The sequence below is a fragment of the Hippoglossus hippoglossus genome, chromosome 10 (assembly GCF_009819705.1).
Source record: "Hippoglossus hippoglossus isolate fHipHip1 chromosome 10, fHipHip1.pri, whole genome shotgun sequence".
NCBI classification, from domain to species: Eukaryota; Metazoa; Chordata; class Actinopteri; order Pleuronectiformes; family Pleuronectidae; genus Hippoglossus; species Hippoglossus hippoglossus.
The window spans coordinates 13,570,754-13,598,461 of record NC_047160.1 but is presented as its reverse complement, the minus strand read 5'-3'; the positions used below and the strand labels follow the sequence as shown (position 1 = coordinate 13,598,461).

Here is a 27,708-nt window from a genome sequence, read left to right as displayed (position 1 = left end):
ACTGTAAATCTGTGTTTTAGCAGCACATGAACGTAGTCAGCACCGTCAGATTACATACCACATTGCATATGGATCAGTCAATTAGAAGCCAAGGCCCCTGCAACTATGCATTTTAATGACACTGAATGATTTGCAAGTTTGACATGAGATGTGGGAACCTGTAAAAAAACTGCTGTTGTGCCCTGAGAGCACTATGTCCCCGGTGCTGCTGTTTCCACTGCGGTAACTGTTTAGTTATGTAGTGAAATAAATCTCACAGCGGCAGCTCCATCTATCTCTCAGCAAAAACATGAGCCAGGGAAAAGGAGGAGCACAAGTCAAATTGACTGAATTGAAATAAAGTTGATTACCAAGCTGCTGTCCCACTGCAGGTATCTTAATAAGGATCCGACGGAATGAAGTGCAATGAAAAAGCTTTTTATAAATGTTCCATCAATAGTTGCTCCTTTTATTCCTCTCCTCTGACCACCGGTGGCCAAAGGCATTATGTATTTTGGATGTCTGTCCATCCATTGCACACACGATATTTTTAGAACGCCATGAGGGAATTTCTTCAAATTAATTTCAAACGTTCAGTTTATTTGTTTAATACATTTTGGAGGCTGAAGGTAGAGGTCACTGTGACCTCTTAAAGCAAATTTTTTGATACTCTATAGGAACACCTCCAGGTTAAAGGTCAAGGACACGGTGGCCTCAGAAAATATGTTTTTGGCATCCTAAACATGATTTTAGAGGTCAAAGATCATAGGGACCTCATATGAATCTGGAAAAAAATGAATGTGGACTGAAACTGCAGTGGTTGGTGAAGGCAAACTAACTCAGAGCAGTAATTCTAGTTTCCTTGATGTTTGATTCTTTTTATTACAAATTTCCATTAAAGACTCGAGTACAAAACAATGTGCAGCTTCAACACAGTCAGAGCAGTTGGACACATCTTTAATTACTATCCTGTTACTGTAGAGTGGAGGCCGACTTTATCACAGACACTGCTAATGAATCCAGTCTGTGGGATGTGTCTTTATTATATATGATAAAGAACCTGACAGCAGGATGTGCGTGTGTGTGTGTGTGTGTGTGTGTGTGTGTGTGTGTGTGTGTGTGTGTGTGTGTGTGTGTGTGTGTGTGTGTGTGTGTGTGTGTGTGTGTGTGTGTGTGTGTGTGTGTGTGTGTGTGTGTGTGTGTGTGTGTTGCTTCTACACGCATGTAAAAAATAGGATCTGAACTTTCTGTGCTGCAAACATCCACTTTTTATTTTTGAACTGGTCTGTTTTCCTAATCTGTAACTCCACACTGGTTCTTACACCTTAAGGCCAGCAGCACAGCACTGCAGAAGAAATCCAATTTGGCACGTTCTCCAAGCGCTGCTCGCAAATACCAGTGTGCTCACTGTGACTCTGGGTCTGTTCATTTCATGGCAATTCTACAACATGAAGGAGCCTCAGTGGTGGATGAGGTACTCAGATGCTTTACCTAAATAAAAATGGAAATTCTATAATGTAGAAGCTGCTTTATTACAAGTGAGTATGTTGAAAGTATTAAAAGTAAAGCAGAATATTTGATTTTTGTTTTATTATGACTGAAGTGACGTAAACAGCAGTTAAATATACAAAGCTCAGAAGAGTTTGCCATATCCATGTAATTGATCAAATGTTTCCGTTTCAGATCAGTTTCAAGTTTTTTTTGTCATGTGCACGTTCACACGGGGTCAACAGTACAATGAAAGGTGGTGGACGAGGAGAGACAGCTCAGCTCAGCAGTGCAATAATTCAATTAAAAATAAAAGTAGGGAGTGAGAGCCCACTAAAATAAATGAAATACATCACAATACTAAAACAAGCTGTGCTGTGTGACATTCGATGATGCAAATGTAATGACAACTTTCATTGTATTGAGTGTGTATGTTATAAGTCATTGCGCATGTGACTGTGTATGAGTTATTGCACCTTTCAGCGCAAACAGGCAGTTAAACAGATGTGCTGAATTGTTGTTATTCATGAGTTGACTACAAGTTTGGAATCTTAGTATTTGAAATCTTTATCTGCTGACAATGAAATGGAGTGGAGGATAAAACACAGTCCATCACATGAAGGACTTATAATGATAATAATTATATATTTCACATTGCCAGTCTAAAAAAGGACAACTTCCAATACATCATAAATAAACACATGAATAATACGAATAAAACACAGCATCATATTTGAACACGAGTGACCAGAAGTAAAAGCAAAAGTTAAAAGGTGATTAGTGAGGTATAGATTAGATGTGATGTTAGTGGACTAATTTAAACAGATGTGTAGTGAGTTGTGATTTGAACAGTCCAATAGAGTCCAGCTGTTGACTTGTAGCAGAGTTTGTGTCATTTGGAGCATGGTGACACGTGGTTCGCCAACTTGACAGGACCGAGCCAAACGCAACAGCTCTCAGTTCAGCGCCTGTGCATAATCTCAGTATCCCACCACTTATGTATACGCACATTTATTCTCACATACCAAGAATTCATGATTTAAACCCAAGCTTATTATGCATGACTCTTTTCCATTTAGAGGAATCCTGCTCATGATGATTCAAAACATTTCCTCTTGGCCACTTACTGTATGTCAGCTGGTGTGTAGGCCAGAGTCGATGTTGTGTGCGCGTGTGTGTGTGTGTGTGTGTGTGTGTGTGTGTGTGTGTGTGTGTGTGTGTGTGTGTGTGTGTGTGTGTGTGTGTGTGTGTGTGTGTGTGTGTGTGTGTGTGTCTGCTTGTCCTCTACTGTCACGTGTGTCTCCCTTTCCCCAACCTCGGGCCCAGCCCCGGTCTCTGAGGAGTCATCCCCTGGAAAGGCATGACAGAGCCCCAGTGTTTGGAAATGGCTGTGCTGGCAGCGATAAGCAGTTCAAAGAAGAGAGCGCATTAATGTAATTGGCTGCCAGCAGCACATTGGCCGCGTCGTCTCATATCCACATGCGGTAACACACACTCACCACACGGATTATTGGAGGAGAGTGTGCGAGAGAGGATGAGAGAATAGAGGAAGAGAGATGAAGTAAAGGACAGGGAGGGAGGGAGAGAGAGAGGGGAGGAGGAGGAGGAGTCGCGGTCCTCATTGTGTCGCTCATTAAGCCGTGGGAGGCTCATGGAGGCTGAGAGATGAGATGAGAGGTGTCAGAGTTAAATGTCAGGTCTGGAAGGGACTTGGCCGACCTCACACACACACACACACACACATTCACAGAGAGAGAGAGGAGGGGGGGGGGGGGGGATCTTCTGCCAAATCTTCAGCCTCGAATTATCCCCTCAACTTCTCCTCTCCTCCTCACTCCTTAACTCCTCTCTCTCTCTGCCACTCACCTAGTTTTGCCCTCTCCATTTTCCACCCATTACACCCAAATTACTGGTGTCATTGCAAATTGAATTGTTGCGACTCGATAGCAGCCTTTCCTCTGAACAGTCCGACTCAGTGGGATGAAGCGAAGGCCATTTCCTTCAGCTAATTTGCGAGTCTGTGTGATGAGAGGCGCGGAGGAGAATGCCGGGTGGCTTCCTCCACTGTTCTGAAATGTTTTTTTAACCAAAGGCTGTGAGCGGCTTTGAAGTTTACACCCTCGTCCTTGTATTTAAAACATTCTCCTCTTGTGTCTGCGTTCTCTGCTCACACTCCTCGTCCCACTCACACTTTACTGCTGTTCCCAGTTCAAATGCCGCTCTAATTTTTATTCTCACTCTCAGCTCTTTCACCCTCTGATCTGACAGTATTTGGAGTTCATGAATCCAAAATAGAAAGTATTTTTTTCTGACAATTAAACTGAAATTCAGATTTTATTGAAATAATTGCATCTCCTTGGTAGGAAAAAAAACGAAATTAAAAAAAATTAGGCTGTGGTTGAGATCATTTGTAATTATGATCTCAGACGGGAGAATTCTTAAAGATGCACTAATCAGTATATTGATATTGACTATGTGTAATGTAAAAACTGTTGCTAATAGGTTGAGACGCACAGAGAATATTCACACAACTCTGCATCTCCTCTCAGCTCAATGCTAACTGGTTGAACGACAGCTGGGGGTGTAGTGGAGCATTTAGCAGCTGAAGGAGTTGATTAAGACCAATATCATCCAGTAACGTCCCTGGAAGTGTAAATAACCAACTGTATGCAACACATGTGCCATATAAACTATATTTGGATAGGAATGACAGTATTGTGTTCTGAGATTAATCCACAAATGGCAAATGTAAAACGCCAAAAAATGTTAGACTTCTTTACCCATAACCCCCTTTGTGTCCCCTGGCCAAAAGAATGCACAAAATTAAAGTTAGTTTTTTGTGAACTGTTTTGTTCAGTGAGGAGATTCTGGTGTCAGGAAATCAGGAACAAATTTTCTCTTTGCTTTTATTTAATGGCTTCAATTCGATATTTTATTTATAGTGCAGCTATTATCAATATATTCTTTCAACGTAATGTTTTTATTGTTTTCAGACACTCTTTGGAAACTGTGATTTTAGATAAAGAGGTACTTGAGAAACGGTGATGGTGATACTGATGTTAGTGATAATGCTGATTATGTGATTATCACTTGCAGCATTCGATGCCAGAACACAGCAGCAGATCCTCTAAAGTACAACTTTCTGCCTTTTTGCAGGTCAACCCTTCAAGTTGGACCCAAAGACGGCCCACAAGAAGCTCCGCCTGTCCAACGACTGTCTGACCATGGAGAAGGACGAGAGCTCGCTAAAGAAGAGTCACACCCCCGAGCGCTTCAGTGGCACAGGCTCATATGGAGCAGCGGGTAATGTCTTCATTGACAGTGGGTGCCACTACTGGGAGGTGCTGCTGGGAGCATCCACATGGTAAGAAACACACACACACACACACACTGTAATGCATTATATAAGCCTGCAAGGAGGTTTTGTAAAGTGAATTCTTCTTCAAGGAGTTAAAATCTAGGCTGTTGTGCAAACACCCCCCCCCCCCCACACACACACACACTCCCCACATGAAGTGTATACTCTTATCCTCATTATATTAATTCCACTAATTGGCTGTGAAGTAGACCTCATTCATGCAGGAAAGACCCAAAGGGCCTGTGTCTATCCTGTGTCCTCAGCATGAGGTAGCTTGACTGTGCAAGTGAAGTCATTAAGGAGGACACTAGTCTCTGATCACTAATGCATTCCAAATTATTCCCTCCCCGCAGGTATGCCATTGGCGTGGCCTACAAATCAGCCCCAAAGAACGAATGGAGCGGCAAGAACTCGTCCACGTGGGTGTTCTCTCGCTGCAATAACAACTTTATGGTGCGCCACGACGGCAAGGAGATGCTGGTGGAGGCGAGCCTGCAGCTGAGGCGGCTGGGTGTCCTGCTAGACTATGACAACAATTCGCTGTCCTTCCACGACGCAATGAACTCCCAGCACATTCACACCTTTGAAATCTCCTTCCTCCTGCCCGTCGTACCTACCTTCATGATCTGGAACAAGTCGGTCATGATCCTCTCAGGGCTGCCCGTCCCCGACTTTGTTGATGGTCTGGCCTCAGATCTACAAGAACAGCAGCAGCAGCAGATGGGCCTGTGCCGACAAGAGTCGCCGTACTTGACCGGGATGAAGACCTGCCACTGAGAAAGAGTCCACTCAGGCCTGGTGACTTACGTTCTGCTCTGATCTTCATAACGAGCGGACTGGTCAGTTTTTATGGACTTAGAAAGAGATGGAAATATGCGCAGAAAAATGTCAGTTTGTAGCCATCCAACGCTTCGCAAATCCATCAGGGAATGGGAACAAGGTCTCTGGACTGAAGACGTCAGGGGACGTGAAACTCATCTGAGGCTCTGGAGTCGCTGAGGATGTGAGCTTTGGTCTGATTGGACAGAGCAGGACTCCTGGTTTTCTTGACCATTGAAGGTCTTCCTTTTTGATTCATTGTCTTCTTGATTTGACCCGAGGCAGAAGACCAAGGAGGGAATGTTTGAAGTGCAACATGTGAACAGTGACATTAATACATCATGAAAACTGAAAAGGAGGAGGACGGAGCCGAAACAGAACCTGAATACAGACTTTTTAAATGTCCATAGATCTATCATATCAAGGTTATCTCAAAAAGGCAAAAAACTCATGTCCACCCTGCTGCTGGGACTTCCACAACACTTGTTGTTTATTTAACCTGAACACTTTTTAACCCTACCATGCCCTAGTTGAACGTCCCTGTCTTATCACGCATTAACACGCAAAGAACAAACCACTTACAGCCAAAACGTTTCTCCTGAGTTGAGATGCAAACGTAAAGGAGCTCACTCAACTAACAGCAGTCTGATGACGTGACTCCTCTCGTGACGCGGCAACACAGAAGGTCGTAGCAGCAGCAGCAGCCTATTTGTTGTCTTGGCAACAGTTAGAAAGTTAGAAAATGTCCCAAAACATTTCTTCTGCTAAATGTGCACGATGCTGCCATCTGGCCAACGCAAACACAACAGCCCTTTTAACAGGACTCAATACATATCTCTGTCACTGTTCACGTGTTGCACCTTCTGTCGCTGAACGTGGTCCTTGCTCAACTCTGTTCCTTGGTCTTCCTCCTGGTTTTGACCCCAGCAGCTTCCAGGTTTCAGGAAGTGTTCATGTTGCTCCCAGATATTAAATAACATGGTCACTGGGGATTCAGATTTGCATCATGTGACTACTCCACTTGTATAATAAGAGGTTTATTGAACACTAGAGGAGAAAAAGTGTTATTTATGAGAAAAAAAAGATGAAGATGGTTTACTTTTATTATTAATCTCGACATATTCATGCACTTTTTGATTAACACTACCTCCCCTCTGTGAGTATTTGAATAGATGGAGCTGAGGTGTGATGGGGGGGAGAAAGTGACGACAGGCACTACTGCTGGTTGTGTTCAGTCATATTTACAAAATAATTTATGATTATTAACTAAAGATGGTTACCAGATATTAACCATACAAATGTTTATTGCAATAAAACACTGCTAAAACTACTTTTTGTGTTCGATGCAAACACCTAATCTGGTCACTCAAAGCACTTTGCAATAAAACAGAAGCGTCTGCTGTAAAGTTGAAAAGGTTTTTTTTCTCTGTGCTTTGAACACAAGCAGTGACTTTCCCTCCCTGTGCGTCTCTTCGATAGCGAATAGTAAACTGATCTTCTTTAGAAAAGGGATATGATTATGATGTTGTTCATGCCATTTTTATCACGATGAAATGAAGATCAAATAATAGCTGTTTTTTTCTATTTAAAAAAAAAAGTTCACTCTGATTTTGACTATTTCAGGGAAGGAGGGGGTTAACACTTTAACTTGCTGTCTGTCGCTATGTCATGGCATGATTGTGTTTTCCTGTGTGATTTGTTAACACACACATGCGCACACACACACACACCAACACACGTCATGTTTTTGTTTATGTTGGCCTTGTCGTGATAAATGCATGATACATTTTAGGATCCCGCAATGTTTGACTAGGTGATTCAAGAAGCTCTGTTCAATTTCACCAAATCTTCATCTGATACAACAACACAACAGTTCATTCACTCAAACCGCTGATTTGAGCTTAAACTCACGCATCCACACTCCATAGTGGCACAGTTCATGCAGATGTAGGAGGTTGTGTAGGGAGGCGTTGTGATAAAGTGACAGTTGAGGTTAAAAAAAAGGAAGAAGATTTACACACCATCTCGTTCGACACTTCATGGCCATTTTTACTCTCTGTACACATCACCAGTTTGTCCTTGATGTCGACTGTCACGTTTAAAGACGCGCTACGATTAGCTTGACTTGGAATAAAACAGGCACACCCTGCAAACACACACACGATCATTTGCTCCGGACAGCGGTAACTTATTGACGAGCTATGGAGAGGTAGTGAAAATCGGACACGTCATGGCCTCCAAGTTTACCTTTGAACCTGCAGCGTTCGTTTGGAGCCACGGCGTGACGCATCCATCGTGAGGGTTCGGTTTAGGTTCTGATCGCCTCAGTGCTTCTGGCAACAGAGATAATCCACTGGTTAAAGGTAACGCAGTGGCAGCTCCAGTGTCACAGAAGGGTTATTTTTCCTTCAGGCAGATATGTGGATGTTACCTGACTTCCAAACATCCGCCCATTTAACGGAATAATGTCGGTCACAAGCTCAAAAATGAAAATCGTAAAAAAAAAAAAAGTGTTGATTTGTGATCCGGACTGACAAGCTCAAGTCATCTGTGCAAGTGTGCTTGGCTGGGTCACTGCATGATTACGTGACCTTGCTGCAGGTTCATAACTCTTCTATCTTCATGATGAGGTTTCTTATCTCGAGTCAAGCATATTCTCTCTTTTTACCCCTCAAAAAAAAAAAAATATTACATGAAGCGTTCATTGCCATGCATATCAGACCATTTGCAGTGCTCTTTCTTTCTTTGTGTCACAATTCAATACAGTAAAATATATACAGTGAATGATTTTCAATAGCTACCCACTCCTTGTAGTGAAGTGTAATACTCTAGAAACAATGCAATAGATTCTTCTTTTTGCTTTTCTGTTTGTGTAACTTGGGAAATTATTTTTACAACTCAAAAGAAGTCCTCTCCTTTTGGCATTTGGACCTTGATAAACAGCACAAGAAGAGCTGGCTTTGCTTTCATGCAAGGCTTCCTGTTTCCATGGATATAATTTCAGCCAGAGAGGAATGTAAATCATAGGGGGAAATATATATTATATAAAGTTGTATAATATACAAAATATATATGAACCAATGTTATTTATGTGAATTTAAGTCCAATTAAAAGTCTGATCCCAGATGTGTTTGAGTGGAGATTCTTTTTTTTTTACAGTTGTGTTGATTACAGAAGATGACATCATTTTAGAACATAGGACAAGATGGAGAATATTCCTTAAATTCAAATGAGCTTGTACTTGAAAATGATTGAAGACGGAGGGATCCATTTCTATGTTCAAGATTTTTGGAAATACATATATATATTTTTGCTTGTTGATAAACAACAAATAAGGTGGTTATTGATCAAATACACCTCACACAATAACATACTAATTTGGCCAAACCAAATAACACACAAGGGGGAGACTTACAGTAAATCCCCCCATGATATGGCAGCACAATGGTTTAGCCAAATCAGCTCATGTATAACGTGTCCTCAGCCCTCAGTCAGGACTGTTGCCACCTGGCATCAAATGAAAACTAGAGGAAGAAGAAACAGAGAAGCCATGAAACCAGCAAGAGATCCATGGTAACAAAGACAAAGAAACAAAGGGTTTACATAACAGATATAAACTGTGTGGTTAAATATTTCACTGTGGTTGACTGGAAATTAAATGAACCCATGTGGTAAACTAGATAAGAAAATGAATCAAAGCTAACAAACAGCTAATGAGGTGAGTGAGTGGTTTGGAGCCATGTTACCACCTATGGTTACCACGTGTAGCTGAGGCCATCACACTCAGAGTTGTGAGGAGCAACACTCATGTGAAATAGCATGTAGCGACTCTAAGGGCAGCTTAGCATAGCATGGAAAACAGCTATGCTAAATTAGGCCAGTTAGCCTAATTTAGCATGGCTGTTTTCCCGGCTGTGGCTGTTGCCATCACACCTAGATTGAGATGAGCAAAGCAACACTCGGGTGAAATAGGATGTAGCTATTCTATCGGCAGCTTAGCATAGCAGGGTAAACAGTTATGCTAACTTAAGATAACTAGTTAGCTAAACTTAGCCTAGCTGTTGTAATGTAGCATATGTACTGCTACATTGAATGTGTTTCTTTACAGTTACTGTACAGACATGTGAGTGGTATCTGTCCTCGCATTTAACTCAACAGCAACAAAGCAAATAAGTTTATTTCAAACCAATCTTGATGTTTAAAGCCTCTAAACTTGTAACCTGATGAATGCATAAAGACCAAAGCCAAATATTCTTTTGGGAGGCATCTCACGCACAAACATCGCCTTGGACCACTCACAGCCCGCCTGAACTCTGCTGTGTAGTTCAGGCCCCAATTTAAAATTCAAGTCAAGCTTCCACTGGGGACTGAGCCTTGGATTGGTTAAAGGCAGAATGAAGCTGGCAGGTCGTCCGAAGCTCAAGGGTTAATAGGACTATCCCCTCTTCTCCCTCATCTGTCATCACTGGCATGAGTGCCTCATTAATACAACACAGTACTCAAGTGCATGGGTCCCAACAGAGCCTGTGAGCTTGGCACACACACTCATAGTGACCCCAAAATGATGAGCAAAGTGCTGACTTCTTTTGTAGCACATTTTCCTGTGAGGCAATCTCTCAATGTCATTGGGGGCAATCTCAATCTAAAACCTTTAAACGTTCAAAATATATTATAAATATGTCTGTGAACAGAAATACAAAAATATGAGGCATCATGTATAATCCATACTATTTGGCCCAGAGACTTTGACAACGCCTCTTTATTTTCTTCCACTATCCTGAAATGAAGTCTAAATATCCCAGGTTGCCATCTTATTTAATGGATTTTACCTGGTCTGCTAACTGGGATATTCACAGTATTGCAGCCTTAATAACCACTTGCACATTTACTCCCCACAGAGAATGTAAACTTTGTCGCCTGCAGCAGAAACTTCTCCATTGAGCAGGTGAGTTTTGCTGTGACAAGCAAATTCTCCCTGGTTTGTCATTGTTGCGTCAGATAAATGTCAATGTGGTGCAAGATGATTCTGCTTATATGTGTGAACTGCATGTACCCTATTCTGAATAGATGTTACCAAAACTATATTTTAAGTCAATAATTTCAGAATAGTCTCCATAAATACCTGTTATATTTGTTAAAGTTCAAATACTTTTGGTTCATTAATTCCAATAAATGAAAGTTAGCATTTCTTTCAGCCTTTTGATAACAGCCATCAGTATCTGCATCATCCCACCAAACCTGCTGTTCTCGACTTTCACCTGCTCAACTAACACAGTTTAACTACACAAGATTAACATTCAGCAGACTGATGCTGATCACGTAGTGCCCACTGTAAATTTGTAAATGCTGAGGGGAATCCAATTACAATCCATTACCACTGCCTCTGGTCTCTAGATCATCACTTTCTAACTCCAGCTCGACAGGTTAGGGCTGCAGTAGTTTGATTACTGAGTAGACCGGTCTTGTTTTATCAAAATTAGTTTTTATCTATTCTTTTTGGGGGTTTGTATCGATGGAGTACAGGCCTCAGTGCCTTAACTCTGTTCACAACTTAAAATCGGGGGGGGCTGTGCTTGTCGGCACCTCTCCATGTGTGACAGATTAGCTGGTGTTTAAATATGATTCTCACTCCGGCTCTGCTCCTTCGCACTGCTAGTCAGCTATAGCAAGAAAGCCATTGATATAACCTATAATTACATTTCTAATTGCAGAATAATTAGGACTCCCTGTGTAGCTCGTTAAGTCATTTGTCACCGAAGTCTCTAATGTAGCATACAACAACTTTCTAATTATACCAAATGAAAAGTCTACAGTACATGGTGGGGAGCCTTTCGCAACTGTGGCCTGAGTCTTTCCTGACGCACCCTATTCCATCAACTCAAGTTTTTATTATTATTAGCTACTAACTGAATGGGTCATGACATTGTCCACCCGGGACGCCAGAAGCGTACTTGAATAATAAGCCTTGTAAACGTGGTGTGATCTCAGCTTAAAAACGGCCTCGTTCCACCTTTGAAATACAGCAAGGTCACATAATTTCACTCTCCAGAGAGCAGTAAAAGACTAATGTACGTTGTTATCACCAGCAGGCAATAGATTATTGTAATGTTCCCCCCTCTGGTCTCTCAAAAAAAGACTCCAGTTCAGCTACAAATGCTGTTGTGAGTTTTTTACAGAACACTAAAAAGGAAACGTCCTCATTGTCCTATGTTCAGAATATTGTGCATGGGCACATTCCAGACAGAGGCCTTTGACTCCAAACTGCGGGTCCTGACCAATCACGAGCTGTCTCAGCAGTGACGATTTATGAGCCAATGCAGACAAGAATCTAAAATGCAGGAAGTTATTAGCTGTCTCACGCCATCCAGTTTTTTAAAGACCTGGTGTCCTGTCCGAGTGTAAGTGTCTCCTCAGTGACCTACAAGAGATGCAGAATCAAGTAAAAGAACAGTCAATCCAGATGCATACCTGGAATTGATTGTGTTAATTTGTTGCCAATTAGACTACAGACCTAAAGCCCCAAAATGCAGCCTAAAACAAGAGAACAGTTTGTTTTGTTTTTTATGTTTTGCATTTGTAATCGCTTACAATTGTCATTACTTAAAAAAGTCAGATTACCGTTACCTGTTTCTAATTCTGTTTGCATTACTGCCCACTTGGCCCGCAGGCTGTTGTGTCTGGAAGCTAGCATCTATCATTTTCGATGCAAGGTGAAAACTGTATTTGTAACTTTAACACTTACTTCTATCGTCTTTGCTTTCCAAGCATTGAAGCAGCAGTATGGAAACAAGCAAATTATACTTTGATATATCAAGTCTGTGCAAGATCCGCATTAAATTTGAGTATGTTTGATGCAAAATACTGTTCCACAAGTAGCCCCGCCCCTTTCAGGGAAGGCTCCGAGTCTAAGTTGTGAGAATGGGAGCAATGACTTTATATAAAGATGAACGACATGAAATGAAAAAAATGAAGCGAAAAAACGTCTCAATTGCCCCCTCTGTGACTGTCTGCTTTATAAACACATCAAATAAAAATGTCCTTTCATTTTAGCTAGTTCCTTGTGCTGATGTTCATTTAAGGGTTAGTTTTTCAGATGTATAGTTTTAATTAGTTGTTTGGTGCTATAAAAACAGGCGGAGATTGACTTGTTATTGGTCGTGCGGTTGTATCTGTGGAAATACCACAATCTGACTCCCCAACTATTACTGTTCAAAATCTGTCTGTCGTGCCAAACAAATTGCTGCTGCTGTCGCTGCTGCTGCAGGTTCTCGGGCAGAGGTGGCACAAAATGAAGTACTTTCTGAGGGTTCATTCAAAGCAGTGAATTTGATGGCTCTATAAATACTTGAATCAGTAAACACATGCAGATTGCTGCCCTCTCCCAACGGAGCCAGTTTCCCATTTCCAGGGCATTAAGCTTAACAGTATTTTCTCTGAACTCATCAGTAACCTAATAAATTGTGCAAACAATTATTGGCACGGCAATACACAACTACTGCCGACTGCATGTGTTATTACTCTCCCAGCTTTTCCGACACAAAAGTCCTCATGGTGGAAAGAAGTTGGACCAAAATAAAGTCCGGAGCCAGTCATTGTAGTATGTCATGGTTTTCTTACCAACATTTAAGTGTACCATTACTATTCACTTCACAGAAATACTACCCCCTCCACTTATTACATCCAAATTTGTCATCAGCTGTCGACGGCCTGTCGGCGAGTTGTCATTGCAGTTCACGTCTGTCGGAGCTATAAAGTGCACAGCTGGATATAATGAACTGCAAATTTGCATCAAGGCCCTGACCCGTTTCACATTCACACACCTGCTCCAGCTGCACCCACCTGAGCAGAGTGGAGAGATTTCCACAAAAGCTGCATTTATTGCCATCTGCTTCGCGAGAGACACTTTAAATCTGGCTGAATAAGAGGCTGATCTGCTTTCAAACTGACTGTGTGTGTGTGTGTCTGCCTGGATGTGGGCGGTTGCACGTGATTTGTGGTAAGGTTTTGTTCCCTAGGCGTCATTTTTGCCTATTTAACCTTTGCTTGAGGAAAGTAAGGCTCCCTTTTCCCTTTCTGTAGAGTGGGTGATGCATAAAAATGCAGCATCACATAATCCACTCAGTAAATCAAAGTTAAGAAAAACAGAGAGCACAGATCAAAGTGAAGTGATAAAAATGACTTGCCTTTGGACCTGTTGAGGCAGACAGGCAGCCTTTACCTTTCCTAAGTGAGGATGAATTAGACCACGGCAGAGGAGAGAGAGACAGAGCAAAGGCTTAGCTGCCTGCCTGCAGGTTGATGGAAGAGAGCTATGAACCCTGGGAAATGAGGATCTAAACAGGCAGTAGATCACCAAGCCCACTGGCTCTGTCTCTATCAGACAACGTCTCACTCCTGCAGACACGCACTAATACTCACACCACACAGTCGATATCTAGATTAATCTGTGGGGGTGGAATCCATCAAGCGGCCCTGGAGGCCTGATGGTCCTGCTGAAAGAGAGCGATACGTCGAGGTGCTTTAGCGAGATCTCATCCAGGTGGAGATGACAGTGTGTTAGTTTCATGGAGATACTGTTATAGTCACTGACAAGTTGATGAGCAATGTTGGGAGAAGAGCTCAGGACTCTGATGAGCAGGATGGGTGTTAGAAGGTTCATGCTCTTTTTTCCTGAAAGTTTTCTTGACCAAAAACAAGGAAAAAGCTAATTTTAGAAAAAATATTAATACATGTATAAGTCCTATTTGTTAATTGGGTGATTAACGAGGCAACACCTGCTGAATTAGCCAGTGACAAAACCAGGGACGAAGGGTGTTTTCACAGCTGAAAGTCCAGCAAGGTCCAAACCAAGGTTCATGTCTTTCTTACATTGTTTACATTTATTCCCATGTGTTTTGGTTTCAGATTGCAACTTCGGGAGCAAACTTCAGACTTTAGTTCGACGTACGTACATCCTGTCTTCATCACTTACCTGGGATGTGTCAAGTTATACTTAACAATACATTGAATGATACATAGACAGGTTTTTTTCTCTGTTTGAGAAAGTTTTGTTAATTTTCTTGCCAGACAATGTCAGAATACTCACATTTATTGCAACAGTAGAACATGTTAGTTTTTGGCGTCTAGGCTCCGACTTCATCTCGTCGTCTCTTGTTCCTGACTGTGGTCCAAGGCACCTTTCACACCCGTGATCTTTGTTTGGACTAAAGTCAGAAGGTCCAAACCAAACAAGGTGTGAAAGTGCCGTAAATGGTCTCTGGCTAAACGTAAAGACTACTCTTCATCTAGAGAAGTTGCACAGCTCACTGATATTCTTGTGGCATGTGGGTTTATATGAGAAGCATTGATAGAATAAAATGGTTCAGGTATCAGTTCCATGTCATTTTGACAGCTCTCTTCCATAAAAGTGTATTTATAACACTTATGAGTGACCCGCACTTGCGGTGAGAGTGCATCACTTTTAACCAAGCTGTCCTCAAGATTGAGTGCTTCTATTTGGATGAAACAATTGAGAAGTGGTTTTGGTTAAGGCATCAGGGAGTGTGTCTCAGAGGAGCTCTTCATCATCCCCTACAGCCAATTTCACAGGTTAATGGGTTAAAAAACAAACTCAGGACTTTCTCACTGAGGAGTTGGAGGTTGCAATTTACAGTGTTTTAAACTGGATGGTTAGAGATATAAACATTGGGCAAGTCAGTATTTGTGATCATAAAGTTTCCCATGCATCGCTCCCACATAGACAATAACAGAACCCGTGTTAAAAAGCGTAAAAATTAAAATATTAGAAGTTGTGAACACTTCACCAATAAATTATAATCTAGACTCGATGTCATCAGAGGCTTAGTGAAGAAGAAGTGAGGTTTGTTGAAGCAGTTTTTACAGCAGTGCAACCATGTGTGACAAAAACAAGGCCTCCTTTTTTTGAACCTGTGATGACTATAGTGAGTGTAATTGATTATTTTAACTCTGAACGTAACATTTTCTGGGGAGAGGTCATACTTAAACCTGGCTTGATCATTTTTGTGTCATGTTGACACTTTGATCTACGCATTTCTGATCCACGCACCCAAACATCTAAATGATCTTCTGTGTTATCATTAATATCAACATGTCTGCTCTCTTCTCTGTCAGCTCCTTTGATATTTATCAAGCCATCTTTCATGCTGATTGAAGCCGATTGGCTGCAGCCTGTTTCAGGTTGACATGTTGACTTAATTGGATTTGCTCACAATATAACTAAGTCTCCTTGACCCCTGTGTCTGCTGTGTCTGTGTTAGAGACGCTCAATACCAGGGATGTGCTGTGTCGGCTCCACAAACATGTGTTCCCTGTACGAAAGACAAACTTAATATTTTATTTTTAATAAAACCTGTATATCTGGTTTATCAAACTCTGTAAATATACATCCCTGATCCACCAATAGACTATATGACTGAATCCAAAATAATGTTTTATACAGTGTATTTTTATACAGTATATCGCTATATTGAAAATAATGGAGTCTTGTATATAAACTTTCAAGGCATATATTTAATAAACATATGACTCTACAGCACCGTTTGTGACGTATATACTATATATGCTGCACACAGTGTTGAGATTATTATAATATCACACAGTATATAGCCTCAGGCAATACTGAACTATCTATGATAAGCCAATATCGGCCGAGAACATCAGCTGACTACTACATTGTTTGCAATATATATGAAACTCAATGATTTTCATGAAAAATAGCTTTTTTTTCTTCAGATATTTTCAGACCAATTGTGTTCTAGATATCCCCACACTACCCACACTTGGTGGATCTCTAGTTTTTTTTCTGCTGCCAACTGTAAACCAGCTCTGCAGGAAAAAGTGTGAAAAATGATCACAGACATCAACTGTATGTGTAAGTGATGGCATTAATCCTAATATTAAATGCCATCTTGTTCGATCAAGGCATTTTTAAGAGACAGGATTTTAAGTTTAGTTAAAATTAATTTAACTTTCTTACCTCACACGACGTTAAATCAAACCAATATATCTGGTCATTGACACCATCTGTGATGAAACTCTGCTATGTAGTAACTTTCATCTCGTGAGTTACTCGCACAAACACAATCTGGAAAAAAACATGTTGTGCAGATCAAGATGAGCAACGTCCTCGAGAAAAGATAGATTTCATATCGTAGGCTGCTGGTCACAAAGTGAAATGAAAAAGCCACACTGCTGCAAGTGTGTGTCATACAATATTCACATGTTATAGATGGTGACCAACTTCCCCAATATGGGACAAACTTTGTCCCACAACTCTGGCTTTGACCCATCTGGAGGCAAAATAAAAAACGATACGTCTGATAAATGAGTCTGGCAAACAGACACCATGCAACATTAGCCCAGAGCTTTGCTGTTCACTTTGCTCCAAAAGCTTCAAATAATGATTTATTGAAATTATCTGTGGGGGTCTGCAAGAATGGTGGAAGAAACATTGGCTCTTTTATTTGATTCAGAAGAGATCATTTTCTTTCATTTTAGACTTTGTCGTGCAGTCAAGCAAATATCATGTCTCATTAAAAGCTGCGTTAGTATTTACATTGGGTATGAACTGATGTCATTTGTTATAATTATTGGTGTTATATTTAGATTATTCCCTCCACAAACCTAGTAATAGTTTGTGTGTTTTTGTGTGTACGTAATATGTTGTGCGTCCGTGCCTGAGGCCTTTGCTCGCTCTTCCTCCTGACCAGCACGAGTCAGATGGAAAAAGCCTGTTTTTAACTACTGCTGCTGGACCGTGGAATCTGCCACAGGCCAGAGGGATGCATGCAGCATCGCTGATGAGCCAACGCTGATGATTAATGCAGTTCAGGACATATTATAGTGTTGTATAGAAAAGTGTGTCACAAAATGAGGTTACATAGAAGACGATGCTTAGAAATGTCAGTGGCTGTCTGGAATAAGCAAAGATCAAGGAAATACTGAGTCAGAGACATCAATAAAAAAGAATCCCTTCCATACAAAATGTTTCCAGACAGGAAAATTAGTACCATGTACATTTTAGATCTGGCTCCGTATTTCAATATTTAAATTTCTTCTGTTTCTTATGTTGTTCATGAAACATAAAACAAGGCTAAAACATTCAGTAGTGTATAAATGTAATGTTTGACAGAGAAGGCTGGGGAAGGAGGTAAATAACAATATGTGGTTTCAGTAAAACAGGAATTGCATAGATTGTATCCTGGTCATAGCCATGCAAACCACAAAACACTTTGTTTTATCATAATAACATTAATAACATTATTTATGTAGCAGCTTTCAAAATAACTATTATAAAGTGCTTCACAAAGAGGACAAATAAAAACAAGAAAACAAAACATCAACTAATCACAAACAGCAAATGATAAAATACAAAATCAGCTATAATAATACATTATTTAAAAGTAATAGCAAAAGAAAAGGATTCAGTAAAAGTACATTTGGACAGTGAAGACTCAGGAGTTCCTCAGGTAAATTAGTCCAGTTCCACTATTTCTGCTCTGAATGTACAGTGCCTTGCATAAGTATTCACCCCCCTTGGACTTTTTCCCATTATGTACTGTTACTAACTGGAATTCAAATAGACTTAAATAAACTTTTTCCCGTTTGATCAACAAAACATGCATAGTACTTTGGAGGTGCAAAATAAATTTTATTGTGACACAAACAATAATGAGAACAAAAAAGTTGACATCTGTTGGGTGCATAAGTATTCACCCCCCTGTGTCAATACTTGGTAGAACCCCCTTTCGCTGCAATTACAGCTGCAAGTCTTTTGGGGTATGTCTCTACCAGCTTTGCACATCTAGAGATGGAAAGGTTTGTCCATTCTTCTTGGCAAAAAAGATGAAGCTCAGTCAGATTGGATGGAGACCGTCTGTGAACCGCAATCTTCAAGTCTTGCCATAGATTCTCTATTGGATTGAGGTCTGGGCTTTGACTGGGCCATTTTAAGACATTAACATTCTTTAATCCAAACCATTCCTTTGTAGCTCTGGCTGTATGTTTAGGGTCATTGTCCTGCTGGAAGATGAACCTCCGCCCCAGTCTCAAGTCTTTTGCAGACTGCATCAGATTTTCTTCAAGGATTTCCCTGTATTTGGCTCCATCCATCTTTCCCTCTATTCTGACCAGTTTCCCTGTACCTGCTGAAGAGAAGCATCCCCACAGCATGATGCTACCACCACCATATTTCACTGTTGGGATGGTGTGCTCAGGGTGATGGGCAGTGTTGGGTTTTCGCCACACATAGCGTTTTGCATTGAGGCCAAAAAGTTCAATTTTGGTCTCATCTGACCAGAGCACCTTCTTCCACATGTTTGCTGTGTCTCCCACATGGCTTCTGGCAAACTCCAAACAGGATTTTTTATGGATCCCTTTCAACAATGGCTTTCTTCTTGCCACTCTTCCATAAAGGCCAGATTTGTGGAGTAGACGACTAATAGTTGTCCTGTGGACAGATTCTCCCACCTCAGCTGTGGATCTCTGCAACTCCTCCAGAGTAACCATGGGCCTCCTGGTTGCTTCTCTGATTAATTTTCTCCTTGTCCGACTCTTCAGTTTGGGTGGACGGCCTCCTCTTGGTAGGTTTGCGGTTGTGCCATATTCTTTCCATTTTCTTATGATGGATTTTATGGTGCTCAGAGAGATGTTCAAAGCTCTGGATATTTTTTTATAACCTAACCCTGCTTCATATTTCTCCACAACTTTATCCCTGACCTGTTTGGTGAGCTCCTTGGTCTTCATGATGCTGTTTGTTCAGTAATGATCTCCAACAAACTCTGAGTCCGTCACAGAACAGGTGTATTTATACTGAGATTAAATTGCAGACAGGTGGACCCTATTTACTAATTATGTGACTTGCAAATGTGACTTGTGAATGCAATTGGTCGCACCAGATCTTTGTTAGGGGTTTCACAGTAAAGGGGGTGAATACATATGCACTCAACACTTTTCAGATTTTTATTTGTAAATAATTGTGAAATCCATGTAATATTTCCCCCCACTTCCAAATGATGCACTATTTTGTGTTGGTCCATTACATAAACTCACGATGAAATAAATTTTAATCTGTGGTTATACCATGACAAAATGTAGAAAAGTCCAAAGGGGGTGAATACTTATGCAAGGCACTGTATGTACGTGACCAAATGCTCAGACAATCAATTTGATTGTTTTCAAAGGAGTTGTGTGGAAGCCTGGATTTCCATTTCACAGTCAACAACACATTTTTCTCTATTGACCCATGCCTGACCTCTGTCTGTGTCCACCTGGCGCTGCTGTCATTCTCAAGCTGAAGATCGACTGTTACGGAGAGGAGAGAGCACACTTGCAGCCCTCACAGGAGATTTAAGAGGTCAGAGTTCATGTTCTCATACTGAAGTTGCAATTTATTCTATATTTTCACTTTATACATTTTTATTCTATGTATGCATCCTCATATTTTTACATTATGTTTGCACCATGTTGCTCCAAATTTTTAACCATTCATTTAAATTAGGCAGACAGTGTTATGGCTACGATGCACTGGAGAAAACACCTGACATTATTTGAGTGTGAAAACTTCCTGTGTGCTAAGTGCACAAAATTTTGATATTTCCCCCCCCCACCCCCAAGCTCATTTTTGTTCTGCAGGTGAATAAAAGACACTGAATTTGAAAAGTTCAGTAACACCAGGTGGAAGTGTTGTACTGCCCTCTCTGGCTTTTTGAGTCTGTTTTATCTCTTCAGTGTGGACCAGACTACAGGGATGCTGATTAATGCACTACCACACCCCCCACAGCTGGGAGTCTACATAACTGCACTGAGATAAAATGTAAAATCACCGGAGGTCTGCAAAAAGTTTTAACGATTTTTAGAGGCTGTTAAGTTGCCCTAAATGGTGGAACTCCTTCAGCATGAAATCTGATGTAGCACTTAAATGTTTCCTTCATCATTTCAATGTCTAGCAGCAGCAGTGCAGGCCCAGACCACATTTGTTGCCTTCAACCCAGCTTATATAGTACATGGTATATATGCCTCTTTTCACTTAAGGGTTAACACACATAGCTGTTACTATAATTACAAGAAACTTTTATGTCTGTTTTACTTTTATGTGCACATATATACATTGTTGCTGAGGTACAGATTGAGTTTTTTTTATGTATTTGTACTAGAGAAGAAATGGCTTTTCCAATTACAGACCTTAGAAGAGCAATGTTGCGTGATATTTGAGGAAAAGCAAAGATAAGTGCTTTTTATGGCACTGTCCAATTAAGGTTTATTTTAGCCGACGCCAAACTGATTCAGACAAACCTTGCAGCGATGTTGCCCCGTGCACAGAGCTTTTATGTGCCTCAAGCTGGGCTTTAGATAGAAAAGGACATTTTTAGAGCCAGAGAGGGAATTCATCACCTGGGCAGCAGCTATGAAGACTTGTGAAACAACCTCTACACTGACCTGCTGTCCGTCCTAATACTATTGCACACTTTATATTTTATTCACTACATTTTATTCATTAATTATATTCAGTTAATGTCGTTTATGTACTTTTTAATATACTAAATTAAATCAAGTTGATTCATTTTGAACATACTAATTTGAACAAACTTCATTTTAATAATTAAAGTTAATTAAATTTCATTTGTCTAATTTAGGGCCAAACACTCTAAGCACTATTTTACCAAAAACAAGTAAATTTGACAAGCAAGGACCATCCTCATGCACAAAACTTTTTATTTATTTATGTGGTCTAATTTTCCTCCCAAAAATGATGATTGATTTTTTTTTTTTTTTTGTCAACAATCTTAAATTGCATTAATTAGGATAGATTGTCACATTTGTTTGAGTAAATGCAATATTTAGGTTTTGCATTCTCAAAAATACATTGTAGTGCATGCTTCAGGACGATGAATCCATCACACGCAGGTACACAAACGCATAAAGATAAACATGGACACATAGAGGAGCAGCCACATGCACATATAGAGCTCTGTGCAACTTCTCCTAACTTCCTAAGATCATCCAGCACTCAACTCAAATCCTACTTAAGCCTACTTACAGTGCCAACAGGAGGTTGATCCTAGTGGAGGTTTCCACTCTGATTTGATTTGACATGATATTGTTTTCCTCCTTTTTTCTCTTCCCTATTAAACATCTTTGATCTCTCTCTCTCTCTCTCTCTCTCTCTCTCTCTCTCTCTCTCTCTCTCTCTCTCGCTCTTCTTATCGTCTACTTTTTCTCTGCTTTCTTCAACCTTTTTCTGATTTACAGGAAACGGTCATCTCCAACCTTGGGGGCCCTTCGATGGAATTAGATGCTTGAACTGTCAGCGTTAGAGGGATGCTGGATGTTGGCGATGTTCGAGGTGGAGGGGTGGTGGGCAGAAAAAACACCTCAAGGGTACTGATCCCTGGGCTGATGGAGAAATAAAAATAATTACCTGGGTTTTCTGATTTATGCTGAAATGCATGCTGGGAGCTATGCCTTTACTCTGCTCGGCTGTCTGATTCACTGAGCCGTTATCCCCAGCCTGAGTCTGCAGGTGTCAGTTTAAACATGACGAAAAGCTCTGCCTTGTCCTGTTAGGGAGGAGAGGCATGGGAGAGGCAGTTGGAAATCAGCAACAGCTTTTAAATGTCAGACCTCCATGCCCCGGGTTTGCCTTTTAATCCAAAATGAATCATAAAAAGGTTACGAAGAAATATCACTGAGTACGGAACTGCTGAACCAGTGTGTTTGCCGTTACCGGATTACTTTGGGTTAGCAGTGTGCAATGGAGGGCATAGATTTTTTTTTTGCTATCCACATCTCTGTTCGTATTGCACTAATAACTGGCATCCCTCTTTTTGTTTCCATAGTAAAATACATGGAAATTCAAGTTGACCCAAAACTGAGTTTAATGAGGCGTTGTAGAGCAGTGGCTCGGCCGTGAGAAGTCTGTGGTTGGTGATATCAAGATGTTTGTGGTCTGTGTTATCTTTGCTTACTGTGCTGAGAATAAGGAAATTAAACTTTGGTCACAAACAATGATCCTTTTATGCACTGTAACAACACAAATACCTACCACGCTGCTGCTGCATATCTATTACAAGTATGACAGTAGCTATTAAATTGCCTGTGTGGGTGCGTCTGTGTGTTGTTGTTTTTTTGTGTGTGTGGTGGATGACAGACACAGAGAGGAGGCGACTATTTAATTCTCTTTTCTTATGTTTTCTTTTCTATTCTTGAGTATGCGGCTGCCGCGGTTTGTTGCTTAGTTTTTTGGGCAGTTATGTATTGTCATAAATCCCAGCACTTCATAAGCCTGATGGGAGAAAATGTGATTAAAAATTGCATTCTAATAAATCACCAAAGATTTCATGCACTCACTCGAAAAAATTGATTTTCACATAAAATAAGAGATTGCCTGTGGTTCCCCGCTGCTCCAAAGGTGGGAAATCAATCACGTCCTTCACATTTTTACGAGTGCGACGACTTTTTGAGTTTGCGGTTGTGCTTGGTCAAATTTATGTTGTACATTCTACATTGGTCAGTTCAATTTCCAGACATGAGTGAAATTCATCATTGCCGACATGAATGATGTCAGATACGTCATAGTTCTCTAGGTTCATCCCTCAGGAGGCTTAAAATGGTAGCTACCAGCCAAATTATTAATAGTTTGATTAGTTTTATCATCCTCATGCAGACAGATTCACCTTGATGTGAATAATTTGTCAGAAAAATACAATCCATCCATCCATCCATTATCTATATATCTCTTATCCTTTGAGGGTCACAGGAGAGCTGGAGCCATTTCCTGCGGACATTGGGTAAGAGGTGGGGTACACCCCGGACAGGTCGCCAGCAAATCGCCGTGGCAACATATAGAGACAAACCATTGACGCTGGACTCACATATGCATTAAAGAAGTCAACTGAAACACTTCCTCACTTTGAATGGGGGGACATCACAGGTTGCCAAACTGCATTTTGCTTCTGTTGCGTTATGCTGCGTTTGGCAGAAGTTAAGCACAGATCAACATTTCATGCAGCAACGGAAGCACAAGCCAATCAAATAACCTTGATTTGAAAGCGGAGGCAGCTGGCTAACAGCTGGTGTGTGTTCATCTTGTTGTGGATTTTCTCTCCAGTGTACTTTAGCATTGTACTGATAGCTAGCATGGTACATTAGCTTGAAAGCCAGCTTTGTTGTCTGTCCCGAGTATGAAACTGTGATTGTTATCGTTATGATGATCTCGCTGGCGCCAAGCGTTGCATACATGTGAATCCAGCGTCACACTTGTGCTAACCTGCACTAACACCTACGATTCTCATAATACCAATTATCTGCATGTCTTTGAAAGCTAGAGTACCTGGAGAAAACCCACTCAGACACAGACAAAATACTCCTAAATAGTATTTTGCGGATGGGCCAAAGTGAAAAAGCAGAAATACTGTAGTCGTGGTAGAGAAATACATAATTCAGTTAAGTTCATAGATCTGCTGAGTTGTTTTCTGATTCTAACGTTTTTCTTTATTTCCATTTAACGCTTTAGTTAACTCTCATCCTCTCCGCCCTCATATTCTCCCATAAAGATTCTTGTTGACTCTGATTGTTTGCAAGGGCACCTGAAATCCATAACAGTTAGGACAGTGTCTCTTATTACTTATTTCATTTCCACACCTTGACAGCAGCTCACCAGTCCTGATGAGGAACACACACACACACAAATAAGCACCTCAAGGTCTCCTTCATGTTTGAGCGACCGCAGAAATTATGTGCTGATGACACCTAAACAGATTGTGTAATTACTTTTGCCCTGGTGGCACTGGCCTGTAACACCAATCCAGAATTTTAGTGTTCGGGGCGCGTTTGGCTGCAGCTGGCATTTATGAAGTGCATGGTGCAATTCTTTTTTCTTTTTTCTTCAATTTCTCATTCATCATCCCAGACAACAAAAACAGCATGTCCAGGAGAAAGGGGAGGCCTGAGAGGGGTGAGGTGCTGGAGAGGTGGGTGATGAAAGTCTGTGAAGAACGATTCTGGTTTGTCGGAGTGGGGCCTGTGCGCACACTGTGACCCCTTCTGGGCTCAATCTCATATGTTTTACTGAAAGCAGGCAGTAAAGGTTGTCCTATATTTTCTCTGGGAACTTTTGATCCCTAAACCTTTGAGTTCATGCTAAGCATCCTGCCTTGTTTACCAATATAAACTGAAGAGCCCTGAAAAGGTGGTAAGTTCAGCCTATAAATGGACCATCGGGGAGGTGTTGGACAGTATAGTGGCTGGTGGTCTAAATTCATCCTGACATTTTTAAATAACACATTCTTTTCAAATTTTCAGATTTGCTTAAATATTGTTCCTTCTGGCATTTGCTGCCTCTAGGCACCTCAGGACAAAAATATCATATTTTGTTCACGTCTGTTAAAGAGAAAAACAGAGAAAGGAAAGAACTCAAGGACGGACAAGGTTGAGAGTTGTGGAAAATAATAAGAACTTGTATTGTGCGTTATTATGAGAAATCATAGATTGCCTGACAGCGCCCCGGAAAGAAAGCCAGGGCATCTTGATATGGTGGCTGGCTGCAGTATAGGTCATAAATCCCACCTCCTCTGGGTAAATGGATGGGACATGGACTGATCTAAAAATTCAAAGTGCATGTTTAATCTGTTTTCATAAGATGGTTTCTATGATTTTAAGTAGTTCTTATAACACTGATGTATGTTCAAGCATTCATTTGCCAGTGAGTTTGGTTTTACTTAGTTATTTGATGTTATAAAAACGGAGTGAAACATCGTGATTGGATGGGACCTTGCTACCATCCCCCAATCGCTGTTGCACAGACTCTGGTTACAGATGTGGATGATGGCAACATAAGTATCTGGGATAGTTTAGCTTCATTTCTGGACAGTAGGAGAAAAGGGAGACACATCGTCCATGGATTTGATTGGCACACAGCTCCTCAATGCAGCGCCCCCCTGACACTGATGGGTTACGGGATCAGTGACAGACCTCACACCGCCCCACACAGTGATAATTATAACTGGCTCGCACAAAATTAATTTGGCTCCTAGTCAATAATCTGGAGAACGTTTTCAATAACAGGAATTTAATTTAAATGTGAAAATCCTGTCTGAACAAAGATGAACCTCGACTCAGATGAGTAAATAAGAAAAAAAGAAGGTCTTATGGTCTCTAAAGACCACGAGCAGGTGGTGTTGGCAGCACGATGACACTCGAGGAGGGGAAGCGAGGAACTGTTTTTTGTCAGACGGGCCACGCGGCTGGAAACTGATTTATCAGGAGCAGTAAATTACCTCTGAAATTAGTCGACAGATGTAATGAAGCAGCAGTTAGCCTGCTCTCTAGACAGTTTGCATGCAACACCAAGGAGCACACTGCCACCCACTGTACCAAAATGTGTATAATATGTAAAGATAATGGGGATGAAAAGTATTTAAAATGAAGCATTTAAAAGTTAAACCATCAATATAGTACAAATTATGGACTAAAATTTGTATTATACATTTAATACAGAATAATATCAAACTAATTTATGTATGAATTACATTTAGTATAAAGTTGAAACACTCAAGTTCAATCAATGTTCATTAAAATTGTGCCTTATGCACATTTATGCAGAGTTTTAATCTGGTTGATGGTGGTGAGGTGTGCAAACAGAAAAATGAATCATACTATTCATCTGAAAGTGAAACTAGCTCCTGAATAGTTGGCTTTGGGTCTGTTTGGTCGTAAGTCTTTTACATACATGGATAGTTTAATAAATATTGTTGACATGCCTGCAGTTGCTTGCTGGAGTAAGATTTATACATTATGGGCCTTGCAGAGAAATATCAACAGATTAGTGTTTCCATTAACCAGTGTGTGAAAATCTTAAATTTAAGACACTTTGTATGTGAGGGAAGTATCAGTTTTATGTTTTCATTAATTATGAACAACCTCTTAAATCAGTGCATCAGGAGGAAGCAGGTGCTTTATGCTCAGTTACAGAACATAAATTATTTTGACTCCATCATATTAATGCTAAAAGTTACGAGATAGCATTTTAATATTCTGATACTCACCGTGAAACTTAACAAGAGTCTTCTATGGTTACTTTTTCAAGGCGTCCTTGGCAGTGATATTGAAGGATGAATACCCAGACTGCACTGTCCCTCTCCACTCTCGCTCATTTTCCCCAACAATGCTCCAGTGCCACACTGTCCCTCAGCGAGGGATTAGTCAGGTGAGGATTTGCCACAACAGGTAGACTTATTACATGCATCAAATCAGGCTCACAAAACATGCCAGCCTCCCAAGGGATGTTACACAGTCCTGCCAGACTATTCAGCTGAGATCGCAGGGGCACACACACACACGCACACACACACACACACACACACACACACAAAAACACACACACTGTTACTCCTTCCAGACATCACGCTCTGACGAGACCTTTAAGGTGCCCTAGCCAGAAAGACGTCACCAGAAATAAACAAATACACAGTCAAACACTGCAGAAAGACAGGAAACCTTTTTAATAAGTAGCATATATATCTTACTACACTACTCAGAGATAGAGATGTTTCCATACCTTTTTTTCCGGATTCCAATACCTTGACTTTGGGTATTGGCCGATACAGAGTACCGATTTGAAACCAGTGTATTTCTAAAAAAAGTATATATTATATTATATTGTATTTTTAGCAGCTGCTAATGGCATATTGCAAGTGTCATTTGCAACACTTGTGCCACCCTTTGAAACTAAATCTAGCAAACTGTCGCTGTTTTACTTGTGACACTTTCCTGTGTGAAATACTGCTGACAAATTGCTGACATTTTAGTTAGCTCAGGCAAACGCTACACTGACAGATAACACTTCTTGTCCGCTTCTCTAAAACCAGTACTTGTTACCCACTAGTAACTACTGTTACTAATGTAGTTTTATTAATTATTAATATTGTTGTTGTTGTTATTAGTAGTAGTAATAGTAGTATTAATTATTAGTATTAAAAGTATTTTACTGTCAAATTGGATTGTTTTAACTTGCCATTGATATTTCTTTATAGATTGGATCATCCATA

At 40.7% G+C, this 27,708-nt stretch overlaps 1 protein-coding gene across 7 annotated transcripts in view; it reads left to right on the top strand.

Moving 5' to 3' along the window:
- mid2 (midline 2) overlaps positions 1–8,770 on the top strand; it is a 151,308-nt gene extending 142,538 nt beyond the window's left edge. For 6 of the 7 annotated variants that reach the window (XM_034597945.1, XM_034597946.1, XM_034597951.1 and 3 more), the window contains 2 exons: positions 4,624–4,831; positions 5,179–6,347. In XM_034597945.1, coding sequence (XP_034453836.1) covers positions 4,624–4,831; positions 5,179–5,602 — 632 coding nt within the window. In that variant the 3' untranslated portion in view covers positions 5,603–6,347. Of the gene's footprint in view, positions 1–4,623; positions 4,832–5,178 lie in introns of all 7 variants that reach the window. The other variant, XM_034597949.1, reaches the window with a different exon arrangement.
- The last annotated feature ends 18,938 nt before the right edge of the window (positions 8,771–27,708 follow it).